General features: G+C 44.6%; 1 protein-coding gene across 1 annotated transcript in view; it reads left to right on the forward strand.

The window, feature by feature from the left end:
• The window catches only part of LOC121567953 (TNF receptor-associated factor 4-like), a 44,284-nt gene extending 21,715 nt beyond the window's left edge, over nucleotides 1-22,569 (forward strand). The window contains exons 2-7 of the mRNA XM_041878358.2: nucleotides 13,856-13,907; nucleotides 17,165-17,269; nucleotides 17,506-17,667; nucleotides 18,857-19,018; nucleotides 19,891-20,046; nucleotides 20,855-22,569. Of these exons, the coding sequence (XP_041734292.1) occupies nucleotides 13,856-13,907; nucleotides 17,165-17,269; nucleotides 17,506-17,667; nucleotides 18,857-19,018; nucleotides 19,891-20,046; nucleotides 20,855-21,487 (1,270 nt within the window). The 3' untranslated portion in view covers nucleotides 21,488-22,569. The remainder of the gene's footprint in view (nucleotides 1-13,855; nucleotides 13,908-17,164; nucleotides 17,270-17,505; nucleotides 17,668-18,856; nucleotides 19,019-19,890; nucleotides 20,047-20,854) is intronic.
• Nucleotides 22,570-22,910: the final 341 nt, after the last annotated feature.

Below are 22,910 nucleotides of genomic sequence, written 5' to 3' on the forward strand. Positions count from 1 at the left end.
GAGCTCTTAGCACTTCTTCAGAGGCAAGTGGCTCCTTCTCACATGTGTGCCATGTCAAACCCAGAACCTTCATTGGCCCCTGGTGGTAGCCAAGCACTGTGAGAAGCCCAGCCCACCCCACTCCACTACCTCCACACCCTTGGTGCATCTCAAATGGCACCCTATTCCCTATATAGGGCCCATAGGGCTCTGGTCAAATGTAGTGCACTATATTGGGAATAGGGTGCCATTTGGGATGCAGCTCAAACTAAAGATCAAAGACAACCTTCTCCTTTTTATGCCCTCATCAAGCCCCTATTCTTAGATGGGTTCTCATGGGTTCAACTGAATTGCTCAGAGCAGTGATACTGCTGGTCCTGCATGGTGGTGTGTGTACAGTGTGTGTGCTTAATCTATGCTGTGAGTGTGTTGAGTATGAGGGCGGCTGCAGTCATGCGTGGTGTGCAGCCAGAGCCCAGCTAGCTCCCAGTAGGATTGATGGGACTGCTATCCATATCATCCCCCACCCTGCCCACCCTGGACCCAGATCAGCAGGAGTTAATGCAATTGAATTGATTTCCTTGTACTTCCTGTACCGTTGTTTCAGAGTGCCCTAGAGAAACAAGCAAGTGCAGATTCGTTAGCGTCATGTTTGCACCATTACTACAGCGACAACGGCTTGCTTCTAACCCAACTAGGTCAAAAGATCTGACCCATATTACTGCCGCAACATTTTTATCTTCCTATAGTGGATCGCCAGGACCGAAGTTTACCTTCATAAACCATGTCATGGGCCGTTCTAGAACTACTTGCGCGTTATTAACTATTTGTTTACACTTTGTTCAGTCATGTTACCTCATTGGCTGGCTAACAACCTGGTAACTTTACCAGTATATCCCAAAATTTGGGGGCACGGAAAAAAGGAAAAGGGATAGCTTCTTCAGGAGATCAATAGAGAGAAATTGTAATGGCATCTTTTTGTAGGCACTAACTCTGCCATGGTTCGTTGGACAAAGCCTATCGGAAAATGTATTGTGGTTTTTGGATAGATGCCAAAAATAAGGTCTGTGGTAAACACAGGCTTGGGAGATCTGATATGTTTTGTTCTATGAGATAATCTTCATCAGCTAACGTCACTTTTTGTGGATTTTGAAGAATTTATGTAATAGAAAAAGCACATAAACACTTCATAATTCATAAAGGTAATGTTACCTGACTGATATCTCATAGAACAAAAGGTATAAGATCTCCTAAGCCTCCAGACCTTATTTTCGGCAATTATTCCAAAACCCTATTCTTACCCTATCCATTTTTCCCATAGGGATGGCTGAACGAACCAGAGGTAACTCATTTCCGGGTTTAAGGAGTACAAGCTGGTGAGCTCTATGATCATAGCAGAGAGGAAGAGGAAGAGAGAGGCCCAGCTCGGCAGAAAATCTGTCTCCCTCCATAAGGTGGCGTTTTTTCGTTGTTTCGCCCGACAAGCAGGGAGTTTTTGTATGGAGGTCAATGAGTGTGTCGAATTTGGTCTACAAAGAAATTCATGGCTTATTTGCTACGTGAGGTTTATTTGTTCTAATAGAAGTTTCGTAATGTTTAAGTTGTTACGAGTGTACTGATATAAGTAGGACGCGTGACATCCTGGCAACTTGGAGAAAAAACACTTTATATCGGAGTTGTCTGGAGATGGTAGTGCTGAGCGATTAACCAAAATGTCGATCATTTTTTGTTGCCTGACGTCGGATCAGTTATTTGAATTCCAGTTTTTTTTTTTTTATGTGAGCTCAGTGTGCACATTGCACAGTTTCTCTAGAGATAAATCAGATCCAGCCTGAACTGTGCGATGTAGTAGGGAGTTGTAGTTTCCAACAGGCCAATATTCTACATGGTAATTAACTACAATGACCATAATCCATTGCGCATCTACTTTTCAGGTCTGTTTCTTTTACGCCTGCTACGGAAGAGACAGAACAATGCACGATCGTGAGGTGGTATAGAGAGCAGCTGTTGCTTCCAGAGGTATCTCTACCAGAAAATACATGGTCTAAGTGATTGATAGTTGATTTTCAGCAGTCATAAAAGTTTGCTTTATTTACTTTGAAGAACTACTAAAATTGTGAGTTTGTCAGACAGCATAGGCAGCAGCTCTATAGAGATGAGATGATGACTTGGAATGAAATAAAGTCAGCAAATAAAACAAATGTAATATACACAACAACTGAATATATTTTATTCAAGTAAAGTAATGTGAATAAATTATAGTTAATAAGTGATAAGCAGTAATGGGCAGCAGTCACTAACATCATGGGACTTGTATAATATTTTTTATTCTGTGTTGTTACCGTGATAAAAAATAAGATAATCGAACCGACCTCAAAAAGCAGTAACGGCTCAGCACTACGAGATGGCTATGCATATATTTATGGCATAAGGCTAGTAGCATATCATCTCTCTTCATTGAATACAGGTGGTTGACGTCAACATCCCTCATCGAATATTCAAAAAAGGATTACAAAATTTGAGATTTATCCACCAATCAAAAAAAGGTTAGGCGGTAGCTAGACAGCCCGCCGTGCCGCTTTGTGGACGACTCCAATTGTTAGGGCGGAGAGACATGTATCTTGTCAGTATATCCATAATCTTTGATCATAGCAATAAATGAATGACAGTTCTCTTTCATGTCATCATCACAAACCTGACGTTTTTAAAGTTACCATTTTCAATTTAATGCATCTCAATAGGAAAATAGTGCTTTTACACAATGTAGAACGCATCACATTTGCTAATTTATTTATCCTATTTGAGTACCATCCAAGTACATGTAGGCTAAACAGTACAGTTAAATCCAGCCTTGTATGCAGTCCTTCCCATTGGAAGAGGATTCATTACAAACCCAATTTAAGCACTTAACCCTGCCAGCTGAGCTATAGATCACCAGTCAAGGGTTGCCAGTTCAAGCGAGTTCAAGGAAACCATAAAATTACTCAGTTGACAGTATTTTCATCCGATTGACTATTACAAAAGTACAAAGTCGACAAGAAAGGGTTTCATATTGCGTGGTCTGCTGAGAAGTGCTGGGTTGGCAGTTTGTAGGCTACGTGAAGATTCTGAGGTCCTTGTTCCCCTGATGAAGACTCCATGTCTATAGCACAGTCACATTGATGGAAGGAGACGGCAACAGTGATTGTGAGGGAGTGTAAGCTCCGCCTCCCCTCCTCTCACACACTTGAGCCCAATTTGCAGATTGCTGCATCCCTCCCTCTCGCCCTCCCTCCTTCTGTTCCCCCTCTCCTCTGTGCTCTGGCAGGTGGCTGGACTCTTTGGGGAGTCGCAGTGTTTTCTGTTGCGCCGGAACACAGTCGACTTGCATCAGAGCTGTGCCACTATGAGTCACAGTGTAGACTAACGGCGTAGAGCAGACGCTCCTGGTTTCAAACCGATCAACCACCTCAGATCCCTGTCTGAACAGTGTTCAGAACCTATTCCATGATGTATTCTCTGGGAACTGCCTGTGGCTCAGAACAGACGTCTGATATCATAAAAGTCAAAGAACTATCCGTCTGTTCCTTTTCTTACAAGGATGTCAGCAAACATAGCTTTGCCCTTTTTTGCTGTCAGGTTTTGACGTGCTAGCTTGTTCCCCTAAGCTCTACTCGGGGGGGGGGAAGAGCTGCTGCCATGCATGCAATTCGAAGCAGCATTCAAAAGCTTGATTATGATGCAATTCTAAAACCCTTGGAAAATATACCTTAACACATTATTACCCTTCAAAAACTGCCTGCGTTAGTGCTGCTAAACAAATATGGCATTTGAAAAACACATAGAAGTTTCGCTATCCTTTGAATGTGGCAGGACTGTGTGAATTAGCTCACAGATGGCTTGTGCTCACAAATGTCAGCACACTGAGTGCTCTGAGAAGTGCAAAGAAAAATGTACACTACTGTTCATAAGTCTGGGGTCACTTAGAAATCTCCTTGTTTTCGAAAGAAAAGCAATTTTATTTGTCCATTTTAAAATAACATCAACTTGATCAGGTCCTCAACTGGCAGCTTCATTAAATAGTACCTGCAAAACACCAGTCTCAACGTCAACAGTGAAGAGGCGACTCTGGGATGCTGACCTTCTAGGCAGAGTTACAAAGAAAAAGCCATATCTCAGACTGCCCATCTTAATCTTTTATTTTTATTGGCCAGTCTGAGATATGGCTTTTTCTTTGCAACTCTGCCTAGAAGGTCAGCATCCCAGAGTCGCCTCTTCACTGTTGACGTTGAGACTGGTGTTTTGTGGGTACTATTTAATGAAGATGCCAGTTGAGGACCTGTGAGGCATCTGTTTCTCAAACTAGACACTCTAATGTATTTGTCCTCTTGCTCAGTTGTGCACCGGGGCCTCCCAATACTCTTTCTATTCTGGTTAGAGCCAGTTTGTGCTGTTCTGTGAAGGGAGTAGTACACAGCGTTGTACGAGATCTTCAGTTTCTTGGCAATTTCTCGCAACAAGAATAGACTGACGAGTTTCAGAAGAAAGTTATTTGTTTCTGGCCATTTTGAGCCTGTAATCAAACCCACAATTGCTGATGCTCCAGATACTCAACTAGTCTCAAGAAGGCCAGTGTTATTGCTTCTTTAATCAGCACAACAGTTTTCAGCTGTGCTAACATAATTGCAAAAGGGTTTTCTAATGATCAATTAGCTTTTTAAAATGATAAACTTGGATTAGCAAACACAACGTGCCATTGGAATAAAGGACTGATGGTTGCTGATAATGGGCCTCTGTACGCCTATGTAGATATTCCATAAAAAATCAGCCGTTTCCAGCTACAATAGCCATTTACAACATTAACAATGTCTACACTGTATTTCTGATCAATTTGATGTTATTTTAATGGACAAAAAAATTGCTTTTCTTTTCGAAAACAAGGACAAGTGTATATTGTTACGTAAGCAGCGCAAACTAGTGCCGTCACTTGCATCTAAACAACTTCCATCTTTGTGCATTTTTCTACAGAGCTGTCCTATGATCAATACCTGTGTCTGTAATGGCACCCTTTCCCCTATATAGTGCTCTACTTTTGACCAGGTCTCTATATGGGAATAGGTTGCCATTTGGGACGCAGCCAGGCTCACCTCAGCCCTCTTCTTTGTCCCTGGGAGGAGAAGGAACTACCTCCACTTTCTCTATGCATGAATGGCATCACCGAGACACACAGTGGGAGTGCACTATATAAAGGGAATAGGGTGTTATTTCGGACGCAGCCAATGGCTCTTTATGGTTCACCTGACCCCCACCTGAGTTATGGGAAGCTCTCATTTAACACAAAATGGCATCCTTACCAATACTGTTTATGATTCAAAAAGTATTGTCTATTTCTGAGACACATCCTCTTTGTGTGGAATAAGGAACTGATATGATGACCTTGGTATAGGCCTACAGTTGTGGCCAGAAATATTGGCACCCTTGCACTTTATAGTATTTGGTCTCTACAATTCTTTATTTCACTGTTAATATTACAGAACCTTTGTTTTTGATTCAGAACTTAATATATCCATTTAAATCAGAAAATAAACAGAAATGGCATTGACAAAATTATTGACACCCTAGACTTAATATTTGGTAGAACAGCTTTTGGTCAGAATAACTGCAATCAAGCACTTCCTATAGCCATCGATGAGCTTCCCGCACCTCTGTACTGGCAGTTTGGCCCATTCCTCTTGTGCAAACTGTTCCAGTTCTCCCAGATTTGAAGGGTGTCTTCTCCCAACTGCTGTTTTCAGATCTCTCCATACGTTTTCAATGGGATTTAGATCTGGACTCATTGCTGGCCACTTCAGAACAGTCCAGCGTTTTGTCTTGAAACATTCCTGGGTGCTTTTTGAAGTGTGTTTGGGGTCATTGTCCTGCTGGAAGACCCATGACCTTCGACGGAGACCCAGGTTTCTGACACTGGATCTGACATTGCACTCCAAAATGCCTTGGTATTCTCCTGATTTCATGATGCCATGCACAAGTTCAAGGCACCCAGTGTCAGAGGCAGCAAAGCAACCCCAAAACATCACTGAACCTCCTCCATGTTTGACTGTAGGGAAGGGGCTCTTTTGGTTGAAGGCTTCATTTTATTTTCTGTAAACATAGAGATGGTGTGCTTTACCAAAACGCTCTAATTGGGTCTCATCTGTCCACAGGACATTCTCCCAGAAAGATTTGGGCATGTTCAGGTGTGTTTTGGCAAATTGCAGTCAGGCTTTCTGATGTCTCTCTCTCAGCAGTGGGGTCCTCCTGGGTCTCCTATCATATAACTCCCTTTCATTGAGTTGGCGATGGATGGTGCGACTTAAAACTGTCATACCTTGAATCTGTGTGGCAGTTGATCGAGGCGCTTTCTCCACCATTCGAACAATCCTTTGCTGCAATCTTCCATCAAGTTCTCTCTTGCGGCCACATCCAGGGAGGTTGGCTACAGTGGCATGGGCCTTAAACTTCTTGATAACATTACCTACGGTGAAAACAGGAACATCAAGGTCTCTGGAGATGGACTTGTAGCCTTGAGATTGTCCATGCTTGGCTACAATCCTGTGTCTGACCTCAAATAATTATGTTTATTTTTATTTTCTCCATGCTCATTGCTGTACACACAGTGACATAAAACAGGAGAATGAGTCATTTTCTCTATTCAAACTGATTGAATGAGTGATTTCTATATTGCAGGCACCTGCAACTCACCACAGGTGAGTTCAATTCCAAAGTAAAGGAGAATCACCTGCTTGAACTCGAATTATTCCTAACTACCTCTAGAAGGTGCCAATAATATTGTCCGGGCCATTTTAGGATTGTTTTGTGGAATAAGCTAACATTTAGTAAATTATTCAGATTTTTTTGTTTTGTTCAACTACAAACCAAAGACATACATATGTGGATACCATAAAAATTCAAATAAACTCAACAGTTTTCTGGAAGAAATGGTGCACTATTTGAAAAAATATGTTTATTTTGTGTTGAGCATGAAGCTCATCTTTTGGGTGGGGATGCTCACTGTCTGAATGCTATGTCTGTCTGTAGGCTATTTAAACACCGTTTTCCCCATGGGTTTCTTCTACCTTAGTCAATACCTTTCATCCTAGTGAGGAGAGTGGCTGTGTCCCAAATGGCACCCTATTCCCTTTTATAGTGCAGAGGGACCATAGAGCTCTGTGCACTATATAAGGAATAGGGTGCCATTTGGGATGCATACAGTATGTTGAAGGGAGAGCAGGAGGAGAGAGAGAGCCATGGAAACGCTGCCAGACAACCACCCACACACTTGTCCTTGTAGTATGAGGCCTAGTCAGCTTTCCTCCACTTGCATCATTTGTGCTATTGTGGCTGAGAACAACGGTAGAAAGACTCATGAAAATGCCTTAAGAGTGTCTGTTGTAGAGTAGATACATAATACATACCGTCTGGATTCAGGCTTGAACAAACTGGGTCTTGAGGAACTAGGCCTAATACTTATAAGGCTGAATCAACTCTTGTTGATGTCCGTGACCTTCAGATAGTCAGACATGGTCAGTTCACATTAAGCTGTCACTGACTGGACATGGACATTGCCAACACCAATGATGTGAGTCAGATATGATTTTACAAATAACATTTGCTGTACAAGCATGTCCTCTATGCATGATTAAAAAAGGCTAAACATAACAAGATGTGTATATACTCAACTAAGTGAGCTTTTACAGAGTGAAACCAAAATAAACTTCACAGCATGTTTACTTGCTGCACATGAAGTACTGTAGCCAACTGTATGTTTTGATTTATCCCCAAAACCCTCCGGATATGATTGGCATATCAAAAGGTCATGGGTTTCTGCACAACGTTCAACTAATCTCAGATGAATTTTCAGAAGTGTGACATTTCACGAGTCGTCATGGCACAGTAAACTAAACTCCATAATTCTCTGAACCAGTCAGGCAGTGAGGAGTTAACCCAACCCGCCACCACTGTGTGTGTCGGTGATGTCATTCATGCATAGAAAGTAGAGGTAGTTTCTTCTCCCTCCAGGGCCAAATAAGAATGCTGAGGTGAGGTGAGGTGAGCCTCGCTGCGTCCCAAATGGCACCCTATTCCCATATAGAGCCCTATGGGTCCTGGTCAAAAGTTGTGTACTATGTTGAAAATAGGGGGTGCATATTTGGGATGCTGCCCCTGCCTTTGTCCAGGTTGTAAACTGAGTCAGCATTCAGCGGGAGCAGGGAACGCTACCCTCCCATCATATTGGGTTACATAGGTACAAACACCTGCTTCACCCTGTGTCCTCCACCTTCTTTCTCGTTCAGGAGATCCCTCTGAATGCGTCTCAAATGGCACCCTATGCCCTATATAGTGCACTTATTTTGACTGGAGTTTATAGGGCTCTAGCCAAAAAGAGTGCACTATAGGGAATAGGGTGCCATTTGGGAAGCACATTCTGACTGTTCTTTGGCTAGGGGGCATTCCATCACCCGGTCACTGCCCAATGACTCTCCCTCCACTGTCCTACAGACCTCTTCACTCATGTGGATATGGAGTGTACTTCGGATCACTTCTCTAATCTCCTTTGCCTCTTCTCTGAATGAAAAGGTACAGTATATATACAAAAGTATGTGGACACCCCTTCAAATTAGTGGATTCTGCTATTTCAGCCACACCCGTTGCTGACCGGTGTATAAAATCGAGGACACAGCCATGCAATCTCCATAGACAAACATTGGCAGTAGAATGGCCTTACTGAAGAGCTAAGTGACTTTCAATGTGGCACCGTCATATGATGCCACCTTTCCAACAAGTCAGTTTGTCAAGTGTATGCCCTGCTAGAGCTGCCCCGGTCAACTGTAAATGCTGTTATTGTGAAGTGGAAACGTCTAGGAGCAACAACGACTCCGCTGCGAAGTGGCAGGCCACACAAGTTCACAGAATGGGACCGGCAAGTGCTGTAGCGCTTAAAATCGTTTGTCCTCGGTTGCAACACTCACTACGAGTTCCAAACTGCCTCTGGAAGCAACGTCAGCACAATAACTGTTCGTAGGGAGCTTCATAAAATGGGTTTCCATGGCCGAGCAGCCGCACACAAGCCTAAGATCACCATGCGCAATGCCTAGTATCGGCTGGAGTGGTGTAAAGCACGCCGCCATTGGACTCTGGAGCAGTGGAAACATGTTCTCTGGAGTGATGAATCACGCTTCACCATCTGGCAGTCCGACGGACAAATCTGGGTTTGGTGGATGCCAGGAGAACGCTACCTAGCCCAATGCATAGTGCCACTGTAAAGTTTGGTGGAGGAGGAATAATGATCTGGGGCTGTTTTTCATGGTTTGGGCTAGGCCCCTTAGTTCCAGTGAAGGGACATCTTAACACTAGAAACTAGAGGCTGATAATTTGACGTGAGTTATAATACACACACACACACACACATTCATATACTCACAAAAAACTGTTGGATTTGGGGGATTAAAGGAACTCCTGCTGAGATGAAACAAGATTCCTGTTTTCTCCCAACATTCTGGAAGCAGAAGCATGGAATTGGGATCAGCTGGGAGACTGAAAGCCAGGAAGCCTGAATAAAGGGAACTGATGGCATTTAAATTCTTGTTTGTGTAGAAGAGATAATCCACTTCTTTACTTGAAAATAAAATTATTTTGCATGAGGATGAACATAAAACCTCAGGGTAAGCTTCCAGAGAAGACAAGCAATCCAGGCCTGATACAGCTACTAGCCAGTCAAGTGTCTTGATGAGATCTTCTGAGTAAAATTACCTATGGGCCCTGGTCAAAAGTAGTGCACTATTTAGGGAATAGGGTAGCATTTGGGACGCATACAAACTCTCACAGCGATAGTAGAACTCTCTTTTGGACGTTAATGTGTCACAGACGTCCTGCTCTCCAGAACGCTCATAAACCCATCTGAGAGCTGTTTGTTTAGCTCTCCACAGCCATGCCCTCTACTATTGTAAACATGGTTAGGGTCTCCCTGGCAGTCAAGAGACCAGGCCTCAGGGTCATTCTTAATCCTCAGTCTGTGAGGTAGCAGCCATCAGGAGCCATCTCTTTCTCTGTGTGTGGTGGCTGTACTGTACTGTCCCTGACAGGCCGTCTGCAGTCTTCTGTAGGCCAACCAAACCTGGGGGATTTGTCTTGTTCTTCTTGGCGGCAGTCTGCCTGTCAGGAGGCGTATGGAGGGTGACGGAACAGTGTTGTGACTGCTGTCCTCATCGCTATCACTGGGCTCAATGGATGGCTGTTTAATCTGCTCTCAGGGCCTACAAGAGGATTTGAGGGCAAGAGAGAGGGTGCAATTAGGGGCTGGGGAGTGGGGGATGGGCCAGTGGGGTACAGGGAAATAATAGGGTGATGCTGGGGGGGGGACTTTCATCCATGGAGGGGAAATGGGAAATGCCCCTAATTAGAGCTGGGGTGAATGCTGTTGTCTGACCAGATAAGTGGATGATTTTGAACATGTAATTAGCTGTGGGGCATACTCATCCGGCCTTCTGCTGTTTTGGTCCACAGGCCTGCTGGATCTGATGTTGGCCTCCCTGTGCTGCAGCACAGCAGCTGTGGAGCATAGGCTACTCTCACGGTATGAGAGACAGGGAAAGGATGGGAACCCATTGACATTTTAATGTGCTGATTGTATTAAACACGGTATGTGGGTACTGAGCGGTTCTGTCTGCAGTGCTTTCCCAACATGAGTGGTTGGTTAGTTTGTTGTTTATCAGCCTCTCACCCTGTATAATCATTGACTTTGCTTGTGAGAGCTGTTTTCAAGTCAGGCACAGTTATCTCTGCCCTGTGTATCGTAGTAGGCACATATTTTTCTCCCGTGAAACTGTAGCCTAGTTGCAGTGAAACTGTTGGTATCAGTAGGGCCGTTGGTTGGTGAGTCAATATTGTTTATCCTCTCACAGCCACACAGTGCTGAGTGATTGGAGGTGGGCATTGAAGTAGTCAAGGGCAATGAACAGTCATTAGTGCAATCTTACTCTCCACTGTAAGGAGGCCTTCAAGTAGTCATAGAAATGGTTTGTCAAGAGAAGGGGAAGACTTGTATAGAAGCTATTATTAATCCAATGTCCCCTCCTCTCTCTGCTAATGTGCTGTCTCCAAGCGGCAGTGAGCTCCACAAACAAGCGGGCTGGAGAGTCGGGTAGCATTATGAACAGCGGGCCAAGCAGATGAATGCGTGGCTGGAGGACTTTCTCTGCGAAGCGGGGAGGGAATCATCCTGACAGCCTGTGACTACACTCTTTTCGCCTGTCTGCCTCTGTGTCAGGCAGAGCAGAGGAGCAGCCTGGGTGGGTCCTTTACCTGTAAACCCTGCTTTCCTGCGCTGCTTACATCTCCCCTGTCTAGTCCAGCAAGGAGCCCCTTTGTCTGTTTCTATTTCCTTTCTCTATATGGGGGAAGAGTTACTACAAAGCCCCATGTCCCAAATGGCCCCCTATTCCCTATACAGTGCACTACTTTTGTGGGCGCTGGTAAAAAATACTGCACTGTATAGGGAATAGGGTGTCATTTGGGATGTAGTCCACAGCTCTGCGTCATGCAGTCAGGCCGTGTGGCTCTAAAATGCATCATCAACATCAAATAGATGAGGCTCTAATGACGGAGATGAGTAAATTATTTCACAGTACATAGGAGATGTTCTTCTGACTGGACTCTTTCCCCTGACGATCGATAGATTGTCGTTTATTAATTGCTCTCCAGCTCTCTGCTGACAGAGTGACCCTAATGGACTGGACTTACTGCTGTCTCGTAATGCATTAAACTCCCCCTCCCTCACCTCTCTCTCTCTCCCTCTCTCCCCCTCCCCCTGTCATCCCTCTGGTCTGTTATTCTGCATGCAGCTGATTCCACAGCAGCTGGAGAGGCAGGCCAGGCAGCCCAGCCTGGGAAAGTGCAGGATGATCACCTGATCATGTGTTCCACCATCACGTGGCCCTGGGTCTCTGGTCCACTCCCTGGGGGCCTCAGGTTCTGTCAGTTGACATTGAGGCCAACTAGATTACAGGGTAACAAGGGCCACGGGAGCCCTGGTCAATAGGGACGTTGTGTGCATCCCAAATGGCACCCTATTCCCTATATAGTGCAAAAGTAGTGCACTATATAGGGGAAAGAGTGCAATTTGGGAGGCACCCATTGTAGGACCCTGGGAGCAGAGACCACTGCCCTCCCTGCCCCCTTCGGGCTCTTTGTTTTTCCATTAATCTATTAATGTACTTTAGAGAATGGAGAGGTCAGGAGAAGTCTGTTCATTAAAGCTTTTCTTTCTGTTGTTTACCTCGTACATGGTAGTAGGACAGACGGAGCTTCAGGGCCTTGTGGCTTCCACCCAAAACACTGAGGTTATGAAAAGGTATGCAAAGCAAAGTGTGGCCATTGTTGCAACAAGATGCCTGTCTGGCTGCGGCCTATGAAAATGATATTACGATCCCATGTATGTGCACTGGGCCACGAGGAAAGGGAAATACATCCTCATCTCATGTCACTGACTGACTGACCCTCTTGATCCCCCTGATCCATGTCCCAGCTGCCCCTATGGCTCAGCAGGGGGCCTGCAGCCCACCACTATACTACAGACAGGTCTCTTTAAGGGGTGCACACATCGCACCGAGTGTGGATTTCCTGTTCGTCTACCATTCATTCAGCACGCTGTTGACATCTGACTGCTGACATTTTCACGTGATTGTACATGGAAAATCAGTTTGCACTTGGTTCGCAAGTACTCTCAGCAGGCAACCGTTATTGGTGTGTTCGAGCCCTAATGCATCTCAGGGGATCAGCCACTGATGGCCGTTTTAAAGTTGCTCTTTGTGTCACTGATTGACTCGCTTTGCTGTAAATAAAATAAAATGTTATTGGTCACATACACATATTTAGCAGATGTTATGCGGTTGTAGTGAAATGCTTGTAAGAAATAACACACACAAACATACTGCAAAGTTGCTTTGGAGCTAGAAGCAGAGCTGACATGTCTGTCGACGCCATGTTTATAGATCTGTTGTACAGTAGATCTCTGGGCTCAGCACGCAGTGAGCTCACCCCCACTGCCTGCCTGCCTGCCTACACTACTGCAGTGACGTCATCTCCATTTATTTACCAGAGTGAATATTTAATGGTGACATCAGGACTGGAGACGTGCTGCGTTGTTACCAGAGGGCCACCGACACCCATCTCAACTGGCCCCTTGGTAAAAGCCCTCTAAATCAGGGCAGTGAGTGAGTGTTTTATTTTTGGCGCTGCCTGTGTGATAAAACCAGAGATCCCAGATCTTCATTTGGGTTTTATTGCCGCTGGAGAAAAGAGAGGCAGCAGCTAGTTGCCCAGACCCGCCACCATCCTCACTGGGAAATCAGCAATCAATATTTCCTGAGGGAGGGACAAAGACCAGGCGTACCGTCCTCCTGCTCTTTTATAGGAAGCAGGAAGTCTCTTCACACATGCTCAGATTGTCATCCCCCTGCCTTCAAAAAGAGGGGTAAAAATGAACACCTTTGACATGACAGCGAGAGAGAAAGGGAGGGGTAGGGCGGGGGCGAGCGAGAGAAGCCCTTAATGTATTCTAGATAGACAGTTCAGGCTCCAACGTGTTCTCTTTTCCTCTCCAGTAATAAAACTGAATTTGTGGATATAAATCCCTAGAGGGAGGGAAGATGAAAGGACAACTACATAAAAGCCAATGGCTCAGATAAAGTAATCTGGCTTTATTGTACAGTGCAGTGTGGTTGGGATGGGTGTGTGAGAGCAGATATGCTTTTGAAGGCAACTGAAGGAGAGGCAAGGACCTCTTAGGACAGTGGTACCCTATCATGAAAATGGATTGTCAGTGATTATTAACGTGTCCTTTCCTTCTTGTGTCTTACAGTGAGGGGGTCTTCAAGTGCCCAGAGGACCAGCTGCCCCTGGACTATGCCAAGGTACGATTAAAACCCACTTACCCACTTTCTCACATGTCCCAGACAGTCCCACCCATTCAAGTTTGAATACGATATGTGTGCCAGTTAAGCAATACTTAAGCCTACAACCATAGTTAAGCCTACAACCATAGTTAAGCCTACAACCATGCCACAATCAACAGAATTCACCCTCACTTTCTGATGTGCTCCTTCTTACAAAATCATGTCTCCGGGCTACCCAGTAACACACTGATTATGAATGTAGATCTGTGTGTTGTACCACGTCCTGGTCAGGCTAAGATGAGGCCTTATTTTAACTGTGAATATGAAGGGGTGTGACCCAAATGGCACTCTATTCCCTAAATAGTGTACTACTTTTGACCAAAAGTAGTGGACTATATAGGGAATAGGGTGCCATTTTGGACACCGCAAGGACACATGAGTCACCATGTCCCTTTCCCCAGACCCATAGACCAACAGACAGAGAGAGGGCTCAGGCAGCTAGCTACCCATCCTAGTATAGGCCCACTAATTGTGCTAACGAAGGACCACAGGGTACTCATTCCCCTTGAAATGTCAGGGTTGATGACGGTCCGTTTCTCAATGCACAAAACAGTTCACTCTCGCACACTACTGTCAACATGGAAGTTTTATAGTTTAATACAGTACACATGAAAAACAAATGAGCAGACATTATTACACAACCGGAGAGAGGCTGGGGAGTGGTAAAAGCACTCTCCAGCCTAGCAGCCAAAGTCAAAAGTTGTGTTATATTTTTAAGTATTGCATTGCTGGAGAAAAGCAGGGTATTGGGTTGATCTGATAGAAAAGGGAGGCAAAATCACTAAAACAGTAGCTCTCCTAAACCTCTTCATCCCGGTCCAGAGAAAGAATACCACATCTAAATCTCTTTAATTAAACTTTTGGCTTCTTACTCAGTCTTTTCTTTTAAGCATTTAATCAGATTGTACTGTGGGGGGAGATGGTGGCAGTCTCTATTCGTAATGAAAGAATGACTCTCTCACAAACTTGATTTCCCCATTGTGCCAGAGTGTGCAACGAAAGGATAAGGACTTAATTCTGCTCTGTGCATGAGAGGACCCCAAGCTTAACGCTTAACAAAGGAATTAAAACACCAATGACTACTAATTCATCATGTCAGTTACTGTACAGTCTCACTGGCTAGTTTTCCATGAATTAATCAATTGCCCATCATGTTCTATACTAAAACATTAGCATGCTAAAGTGTGTTAGGAGTTCAGAGGAAGTAATCCAGTGAGGTGGTGACGGTGTGGTCAATGGGGTAGTGCTGCTTATGCCGAGCAGCGACTGCTAGCGAAGCTCTTAAGAAGACTGTAGTCACGACAGAGAAGCAGAACAAGGGTCCCCACAGGGAGGACGTGCTCATTGCTAACCTGTCAGACACTGTTATTTACTGATGCCTTCACAGCCTCCCAGTCACCTGTAAATTACCCCCCTGCTGGTGACTAGGGGTGCGTCCCAAATGGCACCCTATTCCCTATATAGTGCACTTCTGTTGACCAGAACCCTGTGAGTAGTGCAGTATATAGGGAATAAGGTGCTGTTTGGGACACAATCTAGCTCCCTGGGTACAGCTCATTACACTATGTCCCTGTCCTTGCCCTCCCCTGAACACCGCTCAATTCTAATAATGCTCTCATTTCACCCAGGCAGTGCAACATGTCATTAAAATATGGCCCTGTTGTCAAAGAGAGGAAGCAGAATGTCAGTAATGTAAAGGGATGGGTTCTACTGTGAGACTGGAGCTGACTGTCTCTTCCAAAACACAGACAGACAGAGCTAGAGCTCCAAAGAGCTTTAGTTCCCTGATCCGCCAGGGACTATGTTATTAAAAGGTCTTTATTGCAGACTCCCAGGCTGGAACACTGAGGGAGTGTTGAGGATTTGGTTTCTTTGTCATCTTGGCTCAGCGCATGTGATTTCCAGTAGGAAATAGTATTGCGGTTATCTGCTTCAATCACACATCATGCATTATTATGCTGGGTACATGCTGCAGTACATTGTAAGAGACAGTGCTGTTCTGTAGCACAATACAATACTTGCTTTATTGGTCCATTTGCACAGATAGACTATTCTTTATTTAGTACCCAACCTGACACACAACACGCACATCACAGGCTGGGAGCAGCACACTAATTCTCTGCCATAGTGCTGTGCTCTTTTCAAATGGCAAAATTCTTCTCTACTTTATATTTTGATGATTTGAAGGCAGTTTTCATTACAGCATGGTTAATGTGATATATAATTAATCCTCACTAGTTAAACTGCTGTAGTACACAGCTGTTATTTACGATGACATAACAGTTCATATAAGTTAATGGACCAATAAAAATGGACCAGTGAAAAGTTTTACTTTAGATCTACTTTTGGCCCTAATGTATTATTCACTGGACCCTTTTTAATTCCACTGCACATTTACCTTTTACAATTCAGACTTTTACAGTTCTAATAGGGTGCCAAGACCATAAACATTTACAGTGTACTTATGTATGTATAAATAACATTTAGGCTCTGGTAAAACCATAGTATCTCAATGTTTTGATTCATAGCCTATAGAGAAAGAGACCGCCTCTCGTATGAAGGCGTGTGACTACAGTTGAGCTGTTATTTGTTTTAGGGACAGCTTTGACATTTTGAGGAAGTTCCTTTTCTCTTCGTGTGACAGAGGCAGCCTGGGCACCATAGGGACGGAGATGCATGCAGTGCTGCCTCACATGGGTTGTCACAGAGAGTGTGTGTGTGTGGCCTAAATCTGTAAAACCAGAGGATACTGTTCTGTAGGGAGCGGATTTGGCTTGATTGGATAGAGAAGGACCTCATCCTTCTTGATCAGTGACTATGGGGCGTTCTCTCTCTCTCTCTCCCTCCTTCCTCACTCTAATTCTCTCTCTGATGTTTTCTAAATGTCATGAACTATAATTCCATAAACATTGCAGTATGTGTTCTTGTGTTCACAGAAGTTGAATTGTTATTCCTAATTTTTGGACTGATTCATTCATGTCACATGTCCAGGACTAGTACTTTGAACTTCCTCTTCTGCTGTTTTGCTGCTGGTCGCTCAGACCCTCTTTGTCAAGGCTTCATTGTATTATTAATGCAAGCTTCCTGTCCAGGGGTTGTACTTGTACATCAAAAACCTGCCTCATGCTACAGAAACAGGAGATAGGCTGGACAAGGCGTATCTATACCTGTGAGCCAGTGCTGATCATGTCCTCATGGTTGTGTCATGGTTACAGATCTACCCTGACCCAGAGCTGGAGCAGCAGATCCTGGCTCTGCCCATCCGCTGCATCCACAGTGAGGAAGGCTGTCGCTGGACCGGACAGATGAAGCAGCTCCAGGTCAGTAGCTGCCTGCCTGGCTTTCTAACCCTTTTTACCCCCCCCCAAATCTCTCCCTCATCCTCTCCCTCTCTCATCCTGTCTAAGATACCTTTTTTGTGACCATAGCCCTGTGTCTCGTGCCTCCAGTGTATTGTGTTATCTGCTAGCGGAGGCCTGGTTAAATGCTAAATGCAGGCTGAGAGAGCGTGTCGGTGTCTGGCTGCTGACACATCCCCCCCCTCCGTCTCCCTCAGGGTCACTTCTCCACCTGCGCCTTCAATGTGATCCCCTGCCCCAACCGCTGCTCCATCAAGCTGACGCGCCGTGACCTGCCCGACCACCTGCAGCACGACTGCCCCAAGCGCAAGGTCAAGTGCGAGTTCTGCGGCAGTGAGTTCACCGGGGAGGCCTATGAGGTAAACAACAACAAGCAGAGACCTATTTTTTCTTTTTTTTACAGAGTAGCACTAGCAAGTAAACAACCTGGTTAAGGCCACATTTTTCACTGAGTGAATAGCAATCTTTGTAGTGTCTACTCCAGGAAGCCAAGTATGTAAATGACGCTCGCTTTCGATGGTAGCAGTGTATTTAGAAATAACACTTGTGTTGGCGTGAGGGGAGAGAGGTAGAACTGTGCACCTTTCATGTGTTTTTCTCTCCGTACAGGAGAAGTGGTGCCTCAGGGTTAAAGTTAGCCTCTCTCACTAACACCTCTGTTACTGTTTACAGGCTGCCCCTCCTCTGTTTATACAGGCCCAATGTGGCCTTTCCACATAACAGAATCATTAATATGGCTCCAGCTTTTTATAGGATAATTATTTGTTCATTTTCAGTGGCAGTGAGATCATAGAATTACTGAATACCAATAACTTTTTTTTATCTGACCAATTGTGACCCTCCACCTCGATTCGGTCTTATGTATCAACATTAGAAATTGTGTTTTTTACGTTGGATGAAAATTGTATATCATACACTGCAGTTGAGGAACAATGGGAAAGTAATTCTGCTTTGAAAGTTGATAAACTTGTAACCCCACTTTTGAGAAAATGGCCCTTGAATGTTTTGGTACACCTACTGGAGAGCTCTTCTTTGACTACACCCATTCAGCATCGTTCACACCCTCTTAAGCCTTAGCCTCACCCATATCTTAAAGGATTCACATGTGCTAAACAGAGTGAGCTAAACAATGAACCATAATAATAATAATAATAATAATAATAATAATAATAATAATAAAAATAATATTGTCAGAGGAAGGCCCTAAAAATTGTCAAAGACTCCAGCCACCCTAGTCATAGACTGTTCTCTCTGCTGCCGCACGGCAAGCGGTACCGGAGCACCAAGTCTAGGTCCAAAAGGCTTCTTAACAGCTTCTACCCCCAAGCCATTAGACTCCTGAACAGCTAATCAAATGGCCACCCAGACTATTTACATTGTTATTTTACTCTTGCTCTTTACCTACCACTTATTTTTCTTAAAACTGCATTGTTGGTTAAGGGTTTGTAAGTAAGCATTTCACTGTAAGATCTACACCTGTTTGTATTCGGCACGTGTGACAAATACAATTTGATTTGACCTGTGTGTGTGTCCTGTCTTCTCTCCCAGAACCACCAGGGTATCTGTCCCCAGGAGAGTGTGTACTGTGAGAATAAGTGTGGAGCGCGGATGATGCGCCGGCTCCTGTCCCAGCACAGTCTGGCTGAGTGTCCCAAACGCACGCAGCCCTGCAAGTACTGTGGCAAGGAGTTTGTCTTCGACACCATCCAGGTCAGTCAACAACACCAACACACCTCCTCTGACCGAACAAGCTCTAGGACTTCTTCCTTCCCTACATTCTCCTGCATGTCTTGTTTTACAATCATATTTGTCATCACTTGATTAATGGGTACATTTTATTTTCCATCAATGTAGTATTTGTATTACTGCTTGGAAGGCCAGACCTAAATTAGTGCCCAAACTCCGACCTGTGTGAATGAAGTGTTTTGAAGGTTTATTCCAGAGGTTTGTTATGAGTCCTTCCCCTATTTCACTGTGTGTGATAAAGGAACAGTGCAGTCTCAGTCCTGGATGAAGGAGGGTTCTCAGTCTCTGTAGAGCGGGATGGCACTGGGCCCACGGCTGCATGAACACTGGCTTTCATGGTGCCACCTTCTCTGTGCCAGCCCGATGTGTGTGCCTGCTGCTGTTTGTGCTGGCAGTGCCTGTGTCTGCACACATCCTGTCCTCAGGCCCAGCGGCCGGCCAGCCACTCGCACTCTCCTCTCATACCCACAGTTTATTCATTATGTCTCCCTTTCAGAGCACATGCTTTATGATGCAGAGATCAGCTCTGTAATCAACTCGTTTATCCCATTCATACATTTTAATAGACAGCCATTTGTTCAATATGATACACAATGTTTGTTAATCACTCATACAGTGATTCTGCTGTGAATAGTGCTTCATGTTATCTTGTCGATGCTATTTCTCTTAATCGGTGGCAAAGATGCTTGCATGATATACCGAGCGCATTTTGTTTGATAAAAAAATTCTGATCCTGGCTGTCTAAATCTGGCACATTTCCAGAAATGTTGATTTTCTATGTCAAATGAATGTAATAAATTAAAGAATAAATTAAATGACTTTTTTCTACCCTCCAGAACCATCAGTACCACTGCCCTCGGTTTCCAGTCGCATGTCCAAACCAGTGTGGCACCCCCAACATCGCCCGGGAGGACTTGGCCAATCACGTGAAGGAGAACTGTGGCAGTGCCCCCATCCTCTGCCCCTTCAAAGATGCCGGCTGCAAACACAGGGTAAGGCTGACCTGCTGCTTTTTCATTACTTCAGACTCTGAAAGAGAAACTTTGATTCTAGCTTCTTGCAAGAGGCAGAGTTTTATTTTTCATTACTGCCCACTGCTTTATTGACGTCAAGTTTTATCATTTTTCCACTCTCGGGTTGTTTTTTGTGCATGTTTCCAAAATTATATTTGGATTATTATGCTTCATGCTCCAGTTGCGTTGAAACCCAGTAACTTATGTCCAAAGCGATGATTGTCTCCAACATACAGCGCTTTCTGCCCGTCCATGCCTCTACGCTCTATTTTAATGAGAGTCACACATCTCCTCTGCTCTGACAGCGCATTTTAGTCTATTTTTGAAACTGACGTCAATCTGAGAAAATGTGGAGAGCTCCCAGAGTCAGAGCAGATAGGTTTCATTGTTTGTGTTGTCAGCTTCTGTCCTTCTGTTTGGAAAGCTCAGTCCATAGCAATGCAGATGGTCTGACAAAAATACATTAATGACTCTCTCCCCGACCGCGAAGGCATCAGGCAACAGAATACAACCAAGCGTGCAGATGTTCAGTACACCAAACACAAGTTTGTATGGCAGGGCTCCCAAAAGAGCAGCTGATCAGCAGACGGACACAACATTCACTTACTGTAGGAGGCTTGAATGTGAAACACAAACAGACAAAACAATCTAGTGTTCTGTGCATACTCTACCACATTATTAAATCCAACACATTTCTATACTGAGTTTGTACTATACAAAGTTTCACCCTCCTTGCTACACACAGTGATTGACCTCTCCCTAACCAGTCTCTCCTCTCTCTTTGCAGTGCCCAAAACTGGCGATTGGGCGTCACCTGGAGGACACGACCAAGGCCCACCTGACCATGATGTGCAGCCTGGTGGGGCGCCAGCGGCAGGAGATCCTGGAGCTGCGGAGGGAGATGGAGGAGCTGTCAGTCAGCAACGATGGAGTGCTCATCTGGAAGCTCAGTGACTACTCCCGTAAACTCCAGGAGGCCAAGCTCCGGAACAACCATGAGTTCTTCAGCCCGCCCTTCTACACCCATCGCTACGGCTACAAGCTGCAGGTGTCTGCGTTTCTCAACGGTAACGGCAGTGGGGAGGGCTCGCACCTGTCCATCTACATCCGGGTGCTGCCGGGGGAGTACGACAACCTGCTCGAGTGGCCCTTCTCCTACAAGGTGACCTTCTCCATCATGGACCAGAGCGACCTGTCGCTGTCCAAGCCCCAACACATCACAGAGACCTTCAACCCTGACCCCAACTGGAAGAACTTCCAGAAGCCGTGCAGCACCCGCAACTCGCTGGATGAGAGTACCCTGGGCTTCGGCTACCCCAAGTTCATCTCCCACGAAGAGATCAAGAAGAGGAACTATGTCCGAGACAACTCCATCTTCCTCAAGGCTTCCATAGAGATCCCGCAGAAGATCATGGCCTGAGGGAGAGCTGGTTTTGGTTTATCAGGAGGGAAGGGAGGGTGAAAGACAGGCTTGAGACTGATATGACATTTACCTTGAGAACTTCACCACACTTATCCTTTAGACACTGACTGACTGTCCATATCCATATAGCCACTCCAGTGTAGGAGCTTCTAGTCTGTTGGGTTGTTTTGGAGGACTGGAGGACCCCGCTATATTTAAATGGATGAGAATGCTAAGGGTTAGGTCTGCCGAAACCATCACTCTCTGATTCTTATTTGTAAATGTTTGTTTTCTAAAAAATTTCTTCTCAATCTGCAGAAAAAAGCCTTGGAAATCAACAGTGCCTAGAGAGTTTATTTAAAGTTATATTTTGTTGTTTTTCTGCAGCACAGATGTAAATATTAAGAAAGGATAGAGAGATGTTCTGGGGGTTGAAGTCATCCTTAAGCCTTTGCACTTAGAAATAATGTTTGGCTCTGGTTTGAACCATCCCATCTGATCACGAGCGGTCCAAAGAATAGGGTAAAGCGCAGGCTAGTGGAAGGAGCTCATCACAATCTCAAGCCCAACTGCCGTTTGTTTACATGCTCTTATAGTATCTCCCACTGATCCCTTAACAAATGCAAAGCTCTTGGTTAGCAAATTTGAGATTGCTGTTAAGCCTACTGTCAGCAAACAATATTACAGCTGTGAATTAAGTGTGTTTCTTCTTGTCACTGTTCCATCACTCTCTGTCTACAATTCGTCATTTGGCCAATTCTATAATGCTTTGAATGAGAGGATCATGATATTTAGACAAAAAACAACAATCATTTTTCACAGTCAGATTTATAAGCCTCTAAAGGGCATCTCCTGTGGGGTCCTGAGAAGATGGATACAGTAGATGGGTTCCTATGCTTTGCTGGTCAAAGGTGCTAATGTACAGTATGACGGTCTTTGAGTGGGTAGAACTGAATCCACTCAGTCCTGTCAAGAGGCGATATGGTACATGTGCACTTAAGTGTGAAGGGAAAGCCATGAGGTCTAGGTAGGTAGGTAGGTAGGTAGGTAGAGGAGCAGGCCCCATCTGATTCCCACGGGGGGCCAGTATAAAAAAAATATGTATTCACTAACTGTAAGTCGCTCTGGATAAGAGCGTCTGCTAAATGACTAAAATGTAAATGTAGGTAGGTGAGAGATGAGCTCAAGACATCAACAGAAAAACATGCATCTTTCAATGCGATACAACGTGGACCACATTTTTGTACTGTAACCTGTATTCTTGAAATCTTCTCCCCCGATACTGAGGGCTTTTTTGCAGTGGAGGAACTGTTAAACGGAACCAAATTCTTTTTATATTTGAAAAATGTGAGCAACATTTGTTGATAATGTGTCATAGATAGAAAGACATAGGAGTGAATTAGCTTAACAGAGGGCTGTGAACTAAAGTGCATTCATTGTT

This window comes from Coregonus clupeaformis, chromosome 6 (genome assembly GCF_020615455.1).
Source record: "Coregonus clupeaformis isolate EN_2021a chromosome 6, ASM2061545v1, whole genome shotgun sequence".
NCBI lineage: Eukaryota > Metazoa > Chordata > Actinopteri > Salmoniformes > Salmonidae > Coregonus > Coregonus clupeaformis.